At 45.2% G+C, this 14,263-nt stretch overlaps 1 protein-coding gene across 1 annotated transcript in view; it reads right to left on the bottom strand.

Annotated features, from left to right (window-relative positions):
• Positions 1-711: 711 nt before the first annotated feature.
• LOC139644200 (nectin-2-like) overlaps positions 712-14,263 on the bottom strand; it is a gene marked incomplete at its 5' end in the record, with an annotated part of 37,305 nt that continues 23,753 nt past the window's right edge. The window contains one exon of the mRNA XM_071519606.1: positions 712-1,400. Within this exon, the coding sequence (XP_071375707.1) occupies positions 712-1,400 (689 nt within the window). The remainder of the gene's footprint in view (positions 1,401-14,263) is intronic.

Genomic DNA, 14,263 nt, shown 5'->3' with positions numbered 1-14,263 from the left:
TTTGGAATCAGGATTTTTTTTTTTTAGTAGTGGTTACTGTACAGGAGTCTCACAACTTGCTTGCAGCTTTTGCGGATTATGTTTCCTCCTAAGGTAGAAAATGCAAAAAAAAAAAAAAACAAAAAAAAAAAAAAACACGCAGTCACCTTCATCACATGATCACACTTCACTGGCGAAGCTGAAGGAACGAGAACGGTAGCGGTAAGCAGAGCGTCGGAGTCGCCCTGGTTTTTTTTTTGTTTGCTCTTTACAATATCTTTTTTTTTTTTGTTGTTTTTTTGTTTTTTTATAAGTTTTAGTTTCGTTTGGCTGATGTAGAATATAAGCTGTCCCCATGACACAGTCAAACACAGTCACATATTCAGCCACAGCGCACCAGAATCACCACAATCCCAAGTTTCCCTCCATCGACTTCAAACGACAACTTCAAACACTTTCTGTTTCTTTTTGTTGTTTTTTTTATTTCTCTTTAATCCTCTTTTTCTATAAAAAGTATACTGTCAGTGTCAAGGAGAGAGGATGTAACTGATGGCATCTCTTCAGACGGGTTGAGCGTGAAGCAGGTCGGTGTTTAGCGGATGTAGGCGGTGGTTTTAGGAGGGGGGAGGGGCAGCTGGACTGGACTCCTCTCTCTCTCTCTCTCTCCCCTCCTCTCATCCTCTCATCCCTCGCTTCCCCTCCTCTTCTCCTCTCCTCTCTCTCTCTCTCTCCTCAGACGTAGATGGCAGTCCTGGAGATGACGGAGCCATCTCTCTGGGACTCCATGTCGTCGTCGAGGTACACGTCCATCTCCTCCTCGTCGCTGTGGCCTCGGCGCACGTGATAGGCCGGCGCCATCATGCCCCCGCCTCCCCCCGCCCCGCCGAACCTATCGTACCGCTCCTCCTCCTCCTCCATGCTGTCGTCCAGGTCGAACTTCCTCCTCTCGCCTTCGTCCAGCTCGCCGCTGAGGAGGATGTCGTGGGCGGTGGGCGTGTTCCCGGCCGAGGGGTGGAGGTGGTGGTGGTGGAGGTGGTGGTGGTGGTGGTAGTCGTTGGCCTTTTCCGTTAGCGTCCCCGTGGCGTCGCAGCCCTCCCGGTACGTGTAGACGGGGCCGTTGTTGTTGGCGCCGGTGCCGTTCTTGCCGCCGCCGCCGTTGCTGCTGCCGCCGCCCGAGCCGCCGAAGAGCAGGCGGGCTTTGTTGCCGTAGCCACCGCCGCCGCCACCACCGCCGCCGCCACCGTTGCTGCCCCCGCTCCCCGTCGTCATGGAGTCCCCGCTGCCGGGGAAGCCGCGGCGCTGATGACGCCGGCCGCGGGTGAGCAGCACGCCGACGAGCCCGGCCACCAGCAGCAGGGCCAGGAGGGAGCCGATGACGGCGCCCGCCACGACGCCGGCGCTGGACGGATCCACCAAGGCTTCTGTAGAGGGGGGAGGAGGAGGAGGAGGAGGAGGAGGGGAGGTGGACGAAGGGGGGAATGGATCGGGGGATGGAAGAGGGGAAGGAAGTGATGTCTGTTTTTGTTTTGTTTCATTTTATTTGTGATGTCTGAGGCCTTGCTCTGCTGTGGAGAAGGTGGCAGTGTTCACAGTAGCAGTGGCAGTAGTGTTCTTCTTCTACTCTTATAAGTGTGTAGTAATGTTCTTCTCAGTGTAACCTCTTGGTAAGGGTGCAGTCAGTCATTGCTGGGATCAGGCTGAACGGGACTCATTCACTCTCTCCACATGTGAGTCCAGCTGCTGGTTTCTGTTGCCTTGCCCCCCCCCCCTTTTGACAGCTGGGGAAAAGCCTTTACTGTAACTGTAACGGTCCTTTTTGTTCTATACAGCACTTCATATTGGTGTGAGCCAAGTTTGCCTCTCCACTCTTGTTTCAGTCGAAGATTGAAACAAAAATGAGAGCAGCAGCATCAGCAGCAGCAGCAAAAAAAGTGGTTTGTTTTTGTAGCCCGGTGTTGTCTTTGCCGCGGGTCAGAAGGGCTCCGCCCGGCAGAGACAGACAGACGGACACAGAGACAGACAGGCAGACGGACAGACAGACAGGCAGAGGGGTTATTTGGACAGGGAAGAGAAGTAGAGAAGGAGATCAGTGGAAAAAGAGCACACAGGAGTCACGAATGGAAAGTGCCAGAACTTAACGATATCCCTCTCCCATTTTTTTCACCTGCTGTTTCTCCATCCCTCCACTCTCTTTATCCTCCTAATTACCCGCTCCTTATCCCCTTAGTCCCTTCTCATCCTCCCATCCTCTGCTTCCACCGCTTCCTCCCCATGCCTCTCTTATCGGTCAGCTAGTCGAACCGCGGGGCGGAGCGGCCGCCTGCCGTCAACCCAGGACCGGGTCCAAATCTCACTGATCACAAGTGCACAAAGGTAGAGGGGCTTACGCTGCGGCGCGAGACTCACACTGGGACACTTTTAAGAGGATTCGCCACAGGGACGCGAGACAGAAAGAGGTCCAGCTCAGATAGCACAGGATTTGTACCAGTGGATTCACGCTGGGTTTAAAAGAGGAGAAAAGAAAGAGTCAAACCAGGCTAGGAGAAGGGCTTGGACTGGAGCAGAACTGCACAAGGCCAGCTAATGTTTTTTCTTCTGTGGATGGCATGCTGATTTTCCTTTGGGGTGCAGCAAGGGCAGCAGAATGCAGAATGGCAGGGGAAAACAGCGGGGTAATCTGAACCCCCTTCCTGTTTTATGCAAATAACAGCGAGGTTTTGCCAGCAGTCCTGGCAAACACAGCAGCGAACGCCAATCAAACAATCTGAGCTTGGCTGAAACGAGCGCTGTGTGGGGTTACATGCCAGGGCAGCACCAGCGAGGGAATGACATTTTTTTTTTTCCCGAGAAATCACAACGAGCTTCAAATAATGATCTGTATGACGCGGGCGAGTGTGAGGTATGCTAACAAAAGCAGTGGGGGGACGTCACTATAAGTGAGCCTGGCTTCTGATTCATACACATTCCTCAAGCTGAGGGAAAAGAGAGGAGAGGAAACGAGGTAGGAGGAGAGAGAGGAGAGAGACGGAAGGAGGGAGGGGAGGGGTTTGGTAAGAGAAAAGAGGGGAGGTTTGATTCGAACACTCTCTTGGTCGGGTGTCACATGGGGGAAGCAGGAGGGTTATGCCAGGGTGAGACAGACGGGCAGGGGGGATGAGGCGGGACTCTTGGGACAGGATATGATGTCTAAATTAGGGGACAGTGTCTGCTGATATCCAATTGAAGTGACAGAAGGCATTAAAGATGATGAATCCAACTTTCCCTGTCCTACTTTTCTCTCTCTACAAACTCACAGACTGGCACCGAGACGAGACGCGCGGGCCAAAGTGTTATTTATATTTATTGTGCCATTTATATTTAAAGAGTTGGTGGCATTTATCAAGCGCCTGAATGAGAGAGAGACAGCTGAATAATGGCCTTATGTGGAAGGTCTTTGGTGACTGTCTTCCTTCTATTAATCAAGTGCTTAAAAATCTATTATCCCGTATAGGCCATAATGAACAACGCTCCTACCAAGATCCATTAGGACTGGCATGTTCATTTTTCAATAAATCTGGGGTCGCATGCTAGATAAGTCTGTTTTCTCCAACACAAAGTCCGAGGCAGAGGGCAGAGTGATGACTGCCTCTTCCTCTTTATGTTAGAGGATGAATTGTGTTGGGTGCCATATCAGCCTTGATAAATGAGGCTAAAATTGACTGTTGTTTGAAAAACGTGAACACGGGGCATCTTGGTGGCTCAGTTGGGTAAAGGTCATATGATGCAACTGCTTTATCCCTTTCAAACCAGCCTGGGTCTCTTATTGTACGTCATCCCCTTCTCTCTCTCTCTCTCTCTCTTTCTTTCCTGTCTCTCTCCACTGTGAACTAGGGCTTGGCGAAAACCTGGACAAAATCAAATATCATGATATTTTTGACCAAATACCTTGATATCGATATTGCGACAATATTGTAGGGATGACTATTGGTGCTTTCACAAAATATTTACACGATGAGATTTTTGATAAGTAATCATCAGTAATGTGGATATAATGACGTGGCTAAAGGCAAATAATAGAACAGCTAGAACAGTCTGGCAAGTTCAGAAAATGACATCACTTTACCGTAATGCAGCCTTTAAAACCAGGAAAAGACACCACTTATGCCATATCACGATATTACAATATCCAAAATCTGAGGCGATATCTAGTCTCATATCACGATATCAATATAATATCTATATATTGCCCAGCCCTACTGTGAACTATCAAATAAAGGCAAAAATGCTGAAAAAATCATCTTAAAAAAAAAAAAATCATATGGCCTAGCTGTTGGGTAGATGGTGGCTAATGGCAAAACGATAAGCTACATGATTCCTCCACTAACATAAAACAAATGGAATAGTCTGTGGGTATATCTGTCAGCATGAAAAAAAAAACAAAGCTTCCATCCAAATGTACAACTCTTTCACTAAGTGGGGAGACTGACTGGCTGAGGACATGAGCAAGGCACAGGGCCACGGGGCTTGTGGTTGGCTAAGTGGCTGGCTAAGTGGTTAGTTGTGGTTGGCTAAGTGGTTAGTTGTGGTTGGCTAAGTGGTTAGTTGTGGTTGGCTAAGTGGTTAGTTGTGGTTGGCTAAGTGGTTAGTTGTGGTTGGCTAAGAGTCGGGGCGGACGCTCTGCTGGAAGGCGAGGAAGAGGCGGCGGCCTTCCAGTCATCACTCAGGGAGCAAAAAGGCCCTTGAGCCCATTTTGGGTCCATTTCCCGCAGCCAAAGTGCAAATGATCGTTACAGGAATGGTTTTTTTTTTTTTTTTGTGAGTTCGTTGCTAATCCATTCTAGTTCGCACCAATATAGTTCCAGCAACGATGCTAATGACACTATTCAGTGATTTGAGTGCTAAAATTTCTCCAGAGACTAACTTCTTCTATAGGTGATAGATAGATAGATAGATAGATAGATAGATAGATAGATAGATAGATAGATAGAGTTGTCACATCATCCCCTCTACATCCTCCTCTGTTATTCTCCCCATGTACTTTCTAATAAAGCAGAAATAGATAAGAATAAAATGATAATGTCGGTATCTCCTTTTTGGAATGAAACTCCTCAAGGTCGAGCATCATAATTGATAACATTGAGTAAAGACTCAATAGCCTATTTCCCCAAGAGTATCACCAGGCTTTAGGTTCATTAGATTATCTTTTCTTCATTTTCATTATTTCACTGAGCTGTGGGCTATTTAATACCTGCCGGGACATGAGACATCATCACACCACATCACATCATCACAACTACTCCACACAATCACTCTCAAACCAAATGAATTGGTGCAAGACGGGCTACAGATCTGGGATGTGTGACTGTGGGCCTAACAGCCCGAATCAGCTTGATTTGTGGTGGAGTGTTTTGTTTTTTATGTTTTATTGAGGAATTCAGCTTCCCCCCTACACAGTGTTTTTTTTTAGCCCATTTCTTTGTTTTATAACTGCATTACTGCCACAAAGAAAGAGAATACCGTTGGCTAATCAGCATGAACACAGAGACTGGAGTAGGCGCAATAAAAGGGCATTACTGACTTTATAAATATGACAACTATAAAAACAAACCTGCCTCCTCAACATAGTCTTGTCGTTTTCAATTCACAAAATTTATTCACTACAGCTACAAACAAATATGTATTTATTTATCTACAAGGCCCTTATTGGGAAGCTGCCATCTTATATCACATCTATGCTAGACTGGTCCTTTGGACAACATCATACTCAGTCTAATGACTGGCTTTCACTGCAAGTCCCTAGAGTTTGTACTGAGCTCGGGAGATCTGCTTTTTGTTTTTATGCTCCGACCGCCTGGAAATCTTTGCAGAGCAAATTGATATTGTAGTAACCCCTGGACAATTTAAATATATGATCACTAACCACTTAACTTCTGTTTGCACCTGTTTTAATTGATTTGTTTTATATCTTGTATCTTGTATCTTTTATTAACTGTACTTATATACTTGTTTGAACTGATTGTTTTCTTTTATTGTATTTTTATTATTTTTTTATATCTTTTATACTCGACATCATTGTAAATGATTTTCTTGAGTTTAAATAAACGTAATAGTAATAGTAATGATAATAATAATAATAATAAACCTCACATGATTATTTCCTGGTTGTATTAGGTGCCAGTGCTGCAGTGATGCGGTCGGGAGGATTTGTCACTGGAGCTCCAGTGTGTTGCAGCTACCCAACTTTGCGATGGCGGTTGCGCACGTTTCTTCCAACAATGGTTTTGAGAAACAGTATTTTTGTAAACAACGGTTCTTCCAGTAGAACTTGTGACCATGGTTAGACAACAAAGCTTTTGGGAAACGCACCCCTGATTGGCTGGCATCACTAGAGGGCCCGCCTCCTCAGTCAGCCACACACATAAGATCCCATCATGTTCTGACCGGCATGTTTCAGAGGCAACAGTTTTTCTAAATACCGCTTTTTTTTTTTACTGTTCAAAAGGAACATCCAAGAGTGTAAAACCCTTGAAAACCATTAGATCATCCATCTGTAAACACACCCACGCTTTAAAGGGACAATTTGGACTAACATGAGGAATATTATCCTCCTTCAAATGGGCTCAGTGGGGTAGAGCATGGCATTAATAATGCAGGGTTAGGGGTTCCATTCACTGTGTAGCTCAATGGCTCTCAACGTGGGGTCCGGGGACCACCAGGGGGTCCTTGAGGGGGATCCGGGGAGTCCCCAGCAAATGAAAGATGAATTATTAAACTTCACCATTATTTCATTTACAAGAAGTTAACACAATTAGAGAATGTAGAAGAATTACTATTTTGATCATAGCTTCACTGTTATCTCTCTACCTACAATAGATGGTCGTGGAATCCTGGACAAAATTAAATCTAACAATAAAAATATTCTCAGATGTGGGTCCGAGAGACAAAATCTTATGAAATGGGGGTCCGTGGCTCTAATGCGGACTAAATTAGGGGTCCTTGATATGAAAAAGGTTGGTACAGCTCAGTGGGTTGAGTATGGCACCAACAAATACACAGTATGGACACCAAGGCTAAAAATGTGTGTACTCATCATACTGCAAGTTGCTTTGGATTAAATGTCCACCACATGGTTTTTAATGCATTGTGAAACGTCAAAAAATACAGACTTCCAAGGAGAAAAAAAAAGACGTCTTCTGTCTTCCGAAAGACAACTTTTAGCAGGTACCTGCTAAAACCCTCCTCTGACATCACTTATTACAATCTAAAAAGCCAAACAGATCCTAGATCAGCTCCGCCTAACAATGCGGCAGATGCATGATCAATGTCAGTGTCGAATCCTCGTCAACAGCCGCGCGAGACGCTTTGGTAAACACCGTGCCATGAATTCATATTTTCCAAAACATCCAACTTCCCAAAAAAATAAGGAAAAAAAAAAACGAGAAAAGAGAAAAAGTAAAAAGCAGAGAGACTATCGTTAGCAAGAAAATAGGCCAGGCTTGTCATCCCTATTCCTCATCAACAGCGGCAGCCTGCCTGCATTAAGAAGCACGGTGATAAATGTCATAGAGAGAGGCAGGGGAGCTTATATCAGTCTCTGTATTAGTGTCATGTACATGGAGGAGATTAGGGGAGAGAGAGAGAGAGAGAGAGACACACACACACAGAGAGAGAGAGAGAGAGAGAGAGAGAAGCACTGGAGATGGGGAAAACTATCCTTCTCTACTCCGTTATGTTCACAGCGGTAGGGCTAATCTTAATGAGAAGATTTGGGATGTGAGGAGGTAGAAAGGGAGAGTTAACGGGGTGAAGTGAGACAGACACACAAAGAGTGTGGGAGTGAGAGAGAGAGAGAGAGATGGAGAGAGAGTGAGATGGAGAGAGAGGGGGCAGGTAGGGAGTGTGAAAACAGTGGGATCTGCATAATCTTTTGTTGATCTCCTGTACCAAATCTCTCCTTCCTCTCTCCTTGCTTCGTTCTCAGACCTCAAGTCAGGCCTGAAAACACAGCGAACTGGTTGAACAGTCTTATATTAAGCCCGGGGTAGTGACTATAAAAGCCCTTCTGTGGAAATTCTCATTAAAATCAGCTTTTGGTCAAGGTCGAGACCTAAGAAAAAGTTACCCAAGAAACTATACTCCAAAACATCAAAAGAAAAACTTATATTGAAAAAATAATGAAAAAAGACAACAGGACAAAACCTTTCTGACTGAGAAACACTGACTTTTTGTATTAAATATAAAAATAAAATCTTCCTTCAATGTTGTTCCTGGTGTTGGATTCCACTCCGCCCAGCACCTGAGACAGGCTGTGGGTGTAACCACTTTCAAAGGACTAGACATAATCCATGTCTGTGAAACCGGCCTATTATGTGCTGTAGAACAGCGACGGCACCCTGGGGTCCTGGCTCCCCGTGGGTGGGCTCTTGACATGTCAGGGAAGTCGCCAGGAATCAGACAGTGAGAGAAAGAGAAATAAAAAAATCTCGTTGAAATCCTCATTTCACTGACGTCTTGCTCACCTAAATGAAGAGCCATGCGTCTCTGGGAAATGTGAGCACATTCTGCACAAGGCCGTATCAATTTTAACAAAATTTATTGTATTCCAATCACTTTAAGTTGCTGCAATATTAACACGAAGGTTGTCAGGCCAGTTAGGGAGGCCGCCTAGGAGTAGAAGTGTTAATTATGGAAACACTTCTTGAAGTTAAAGCTGCTCTGGAGGCAGAAATAATCTCATTGGTTGAATTAAACATAAACAGGCGGCGCAAAAGAGTTATTCTAGCTAAGTGCTGCTAGCCTGAATGTCAGTGAAAAAGACAAGAGGTAAGAGAGGAGGTAATAGAGTTCCCTCTTTGCCAGTGTGTAGGGATCCAAATTAATCGATTCTCGGCTCCATCAAATCGATTCCAACAATGGATTCTACTAATAATAAACGGAAGGAGTCGACTCCTGCTGCAATCTCAACTCCAAACTCTGGAATCGAAGAAACTGTTTTAATTTAAACAAATTTGTAAGTAATTAATTCTGATTTTGGCCTATTTGTACTAATCTGTGTTCGATTGCCTTGGTCTGTTCCATTTCACAACAAGTGTGGAGGGGGAAGGGAGAAATTCACGGCTCATTGGTTGAATGGCAACCGGCGTAAAACTTAAATTTTAGTGTTGATTTTCATGTGGAAACGGAATCAATTTAGAATCGATTCCATCAAGGTGTCGGAGTCAGAATCAACTAAAAAAAATGTGGAATCCATCCCTATACCAGCAGCTAACGTGTGCTCTTGAGAAACTGTGGTTCTTTGGCCCCGCCCACTTCAGCTCAACTCAACCAATGAGATTACTTCTGCCTCCAGAGCAGCTCTGCCTCCGAGAAATGTTTATGTAACTAAAACTCCAATCTGCCGGCAACCTGCTCCTTGGATCGACCTGGAAAGCAGCCAACATTAGCTAAAACCTGTGATACTGCTGCTTGTGTATGTCTTACGCATAGAAAATAAACTAAAGGGAAAAAGGAATTAGATCATGATTTTTTTGCTGACCCACACAAAGCGCAGTGTGTGTGTGTGTGTCTGGAAGGCACCAGCTCACAATCCACAGGGGCCTTTATCTTTATCCGGAGGTGGGAGGGTGAGGCAGAGGGTAAGTTTTATCAGGATGGGTTAATGTGGCCCTGAGGCAGCGAAGACTGGAAATCACAGACATACAGTAGGAAGATGATTGGAGGATAACCTCTTCACTGACGCAGAAAAAAAAAAAAAAACGAATCTTGGATTTGGTCTTGAGAGGGAAAGTTTGAGCCTAGGAATTGTTTTCCCTGCGAAGGAAGGAAGGAAGGAAGGAAGGAGACCGGCGCAGCGGAGGAGTCAAGGGCGCGAGGAGAGGAGGCACGGCGAGGTCCAGCTGAAGGGAAATAATGACAATAATGGAGTACAGGCGCATCCGCATTTATCTACCAGCGACAAACTGCTCCTACTGCGGCGTTTTCCAGGAACACGCCGCGTTCTCCTGAATCAGATTATAGCAAAGTACACGTTGGCTATTAAAGGTGTAGAAGCATCGTTAATATGAACCTCGCCCACTGTGTACACTCTGGATAAAAGCAATTTAGAGACACACTGCAATTTAAAAAGGTTATTTATGGAGCTGCATGTACTTGTACCTTCACTGTTGCTGCATAGAGACAGAGACAGAGCTGTACTGGTGTTGCTCTGAATGACCCAGTGTCACCAGTACAATATATGATGGAGACACGAACCTGACAACCTCCGCATGCATGTTCTCTTCATCACGGCTTCACCACAAAACCACAGTGAATCTCAATCTCTCTCTCCCTCTCTCTCTCTCTCTCTCTTTCTCTATCACACACACACACACAGCCATCTGCAGTCACACATTACATGTAGAGATACAGATGCAAACACACACACAGTTACTGTATACACATGCATAGACACACACAGCCATATAAAGATACTCTCTCTGTTTCTCTCTCTCTCTCTCTCTCTCTCTCTCTCACACACACACACACACAAACCTCAAAAACATCTATTAGCCACTAGACACTGAAAGCCTTCACAGTGTGTTTGTGTCACATCTTTAACTGAGTCCCAGTGGTTGCAACTCTCTCTCCCTCTCTGTCTCTCTCTCTCTCACACACACACACACACACACACACACACACACCCTCCTTAATTGCACTTGATGACACTCACATTTGCGCACACACACGCAAACACACACACACACACACGCACACACCAAGAGTCACGCTGTCTATTTAATTACCTCTGATTATCCCTGATTTTCACACACACACACACACACACGACACACACACACACACAAAATTTGCCCCTCAACCAAAATCTTACACAAACTCCCTCCTCCAACCACCGGTGTTTCCATGACAATCTCAATCATTTCCTCGTGCGAACGTCTGGATGCCGCAGCGAGGGAGGGAATTTCCTGCCTAAATCATCTCCGATTCTCTCTCTTCATCACAGATTCTAGCCGTCGCTTTTCATCTCCCGCTCTCTCTCTCCCTCGCTTTTCATCAGCGAGGAAAATAAACAGGAGGAGGAGGGTGGTGGGCGGGGGGGGGGGAAAGAAAAATAATAATAACTGTAAACCAGAGAGAGAGAGAGAGACGGAGAGAAAGAGAGGGAGACGGGGGGGGGGGGGGAGAGGAAGAGTTTTTTGTGGTTTCTCTTGGCCCATTGAGCCTCCCTCTGCTGCTCCTCAGAGACACTCAGGTTTCTAAATGGATGCTTTCCGACACAGAGCAAGCAGATGGGATGAAAACTAAAGAGCAGAGACAGACGGGAGGGAGGGAAGGAAGGAAGGACGAGGATGGAAGAGAGGGTGTGGATAAAGGGATAGACGGGTGACGGATGGATAAATGGGTGGATGGATGGATGGAAGTGGGGATAAATGGATGGATGGATGGATTCATCTCTTCCAAAGCTCATCACCCCCTTTTTCACCTTGAAAGCTCATTGGGTTTTTTTTTTACTGCGAAAAGCCCACATTCGAAGTCACAAAGTAGAATGCATACACACACACACATAAAATTTAATGCAATCCACTGCTGGAGTACCCCACCTTCACACACACACACACACACACACACACACACACACACACTCAGCCTAATTAAGTCCCTCCCATTCCGCGCCCCCCCCCCCCTGCAGAGGTTATGAACTTCAGGAGGTTTCCCAAGTGCCTCCCCACCCTCCTCTCCAGCCCTGCAGTCATTCAGCAGCCAGCTGCTGCACACACACTTATACACACATGCACGCACACTCCTCCACACACACACACACACACACACACACACACACAGACAGACACACACACACACACACACAGAGAGAGACTCAATAAAACATGCATACAAACAGACTCCCTAAACGATTCCCCCACTTCTGGCTCCATTCACCTCAATCACTACCCTCAGCTGCAATGTAGATGCACAAAAATTACTATACACACACACACACACACACACACACACACACACACACATACACACACACACAAGCACAACAGTTCATGAACACACAAAAGCCCCTTAACTCACTCCTCACTCACTTTTGGCAGCATATATGTGTATTAGCACACAACCAGAACACTGGACTCCCTCTCTTATTCCCTCACACACACACACACACACACACACACACACACACACACACCCACCCACAACCACATAAACACACAAATCCCACTCTGACACAACACCACAGGAATGCAGGGCCTCAGAGGGAATAAACTCCGGCTCGGAGTTTTACTGAGCGCAGATTAACTGTGCAGTTGTAAAACACCGACCATAAAAACACACTGCAAGGCAGCGAAATGGAAGCAACAGGGCTGGGTATTGATTTTGAGTGTTTGTACATCCGCTAAGCCCAGTCAGATAAGTTGAGAGCCCAATATTATCTGCCGGCAGTGTGCATTACAACGTAGCAACTGAGACGATTAACGGTTTTGCCTGCAGTTGTATTGCAGTGGACCCAGTACTGAACCAGACTTCTACCTGTTATTTAACTATGACTGTGACTGTGCTGAGCCAAAACGCTGCAGAGTGGAGCATCCTCAAAAAGAAGAATCTATTTCAACTTAAAGAAAAATGAGGGTCAATTGAAATTCTTGCATTGGTTTCATTCAAATCTATTGAAATAAGCGTAGAGTTTTGCTTTCTCTGTAATCAACAGGTTTTTATATTTTTCTTCCCTCCTTTTATCATCATACAAGGCTGCACTGTTGCTGTCATTGAAAAAAAAAACACAGATTTTGGTCTTTTTCCTTTTCATACTTGAAAGTTTACATGGCCGCTCAGGTGCCGAATGAGTTTCATAACCCTCAGGCTTTTGAAACCTATTATGAAGCCATTGTGTAGCTTCATACATGGGGTTTAATGAGAACCTTTTCTTCATGAAAGGACCTATGAAAACCTGCCTCTGCAGATGCATGGTTTCCACCCGGCAGCAGAGCGATGCTTACACACCCCACTGCCCCCCGAGGTGTAATGGAAATGTCTTCTTGGCCGGCAGATCGTAATATTTCTCTGCTCTCTTGTATGATTCCACAAGGCTGCATGACATCCTCAAGCCGAGGATAATTAGGCGAGCCTTGGAACTGCGTCTTGCGTAAGAGTGCTGTGAACTTAAAAAGGTCGAGAGCCTCTGGTTCCCAGACTGTCTTGTAAAGCTGTCATGCTCACAATGCCCGTCTGCAAGTCATGCTTCTGCGGTTAGCCTTGAAATACTGTTACAGGTGGAAGACTGCTCTCAAGTAGTGCATTTTTAAGGATAATTTATTCAAATGCACATTGTTACTACAAAAGAAGCACTTACTGCCCAAAGGGCTGGCAGGGTGGCCTTATGATGAGAGAGAAGCCGGTAATATGAAGACAAGAGCTTTGCTCAAAAGGTTTCATCACATATTTTCTTTGGTCTGAACCATAGCTGAAAAGTCTGCTTTGTTGCATTTGGTTTGTTTTGGTTCAAGCTGCCCGACTACAGGCGAACCAGAGCCTGTAAACAGAAGTCACATGGACTCAGAAGCAGCTCGTTTATTGGACAGAGGTTTGGTGACCTCATCATCCTGCCAGGTTAGAGATTTTGCAGCAGGAGTCAAAACAAATCTGATTCCAGTCTCTGTAATTTTACCTACAGTAAGCATGGTGGCTCTGGATCACATGAGGATCACATGAGGAAATATGAACATCAGTCCAGACCACAGTTTGCCCTCGCTTGATTTTATTGTCCTTCATGATGAAATCGGGGGTGGGACTATGGATCAGCTCCCATCTGTACATCTGTCTCCAACGCCACTGATTGGATTTTGACAAATCTTTGGGGAACGATGTGTGTCACTGCGCCATACTGATATTTTCAAAATGACACAGACTGGCCTAAGGGGGCGCTACAACCTTTGAGTGTTTTGTGTTATTAAACCAACAAGAGTAACACTGAATCCTCTCCATTTCTGTGTTACAATCTGAAAGGTTTGATAACATAAAGAAAGCGATTCACCTTCCTACTATGTTTGGGGTCAATTTGACCCCATTCAGCATTTAACGTCTCTAAAAACATGATTAACATTATTTTTTCAGCTTGATACTCGATGACTTTTCCTAATATCATGGGGAAAACTGGTAAACATAAAGTGTAACATGAGGATACATTTCCAAGGTCCTGTACACATTTTGTATACAACGGTGCAAAAGCCTTATAAAACCAGAGAAAATATCAAAGTTTTACACATATTTTCTTTCTCTTTGTTGTTACTGATACCTGAGGGAAATT

This window comes from Centroberyx affinis, unplaced genomic scaffold (assembly GCF_046629955.1).
Source record: "Centroberyx affinis isolate AG114_WGS23_722 - 3 ecotype Tasmania unplaced genomic scaffold, CSIRO-AGI_Caff_v1 ptg000717l_1, whole genome shotgun sequence".
In the NCBI taxonomy this organism is placed as follows: Eukaryota; Metazoa; Chordata; class Actinopteri; order Beryciformes; family Berycidae; genus Centroberyx; species Centroberyx affinis.
The sequence above is the reverse complement of the archived record's forward strand: the minus strand, read 5'-3'. Positions and strand labels throughout refer to the sequence as shown.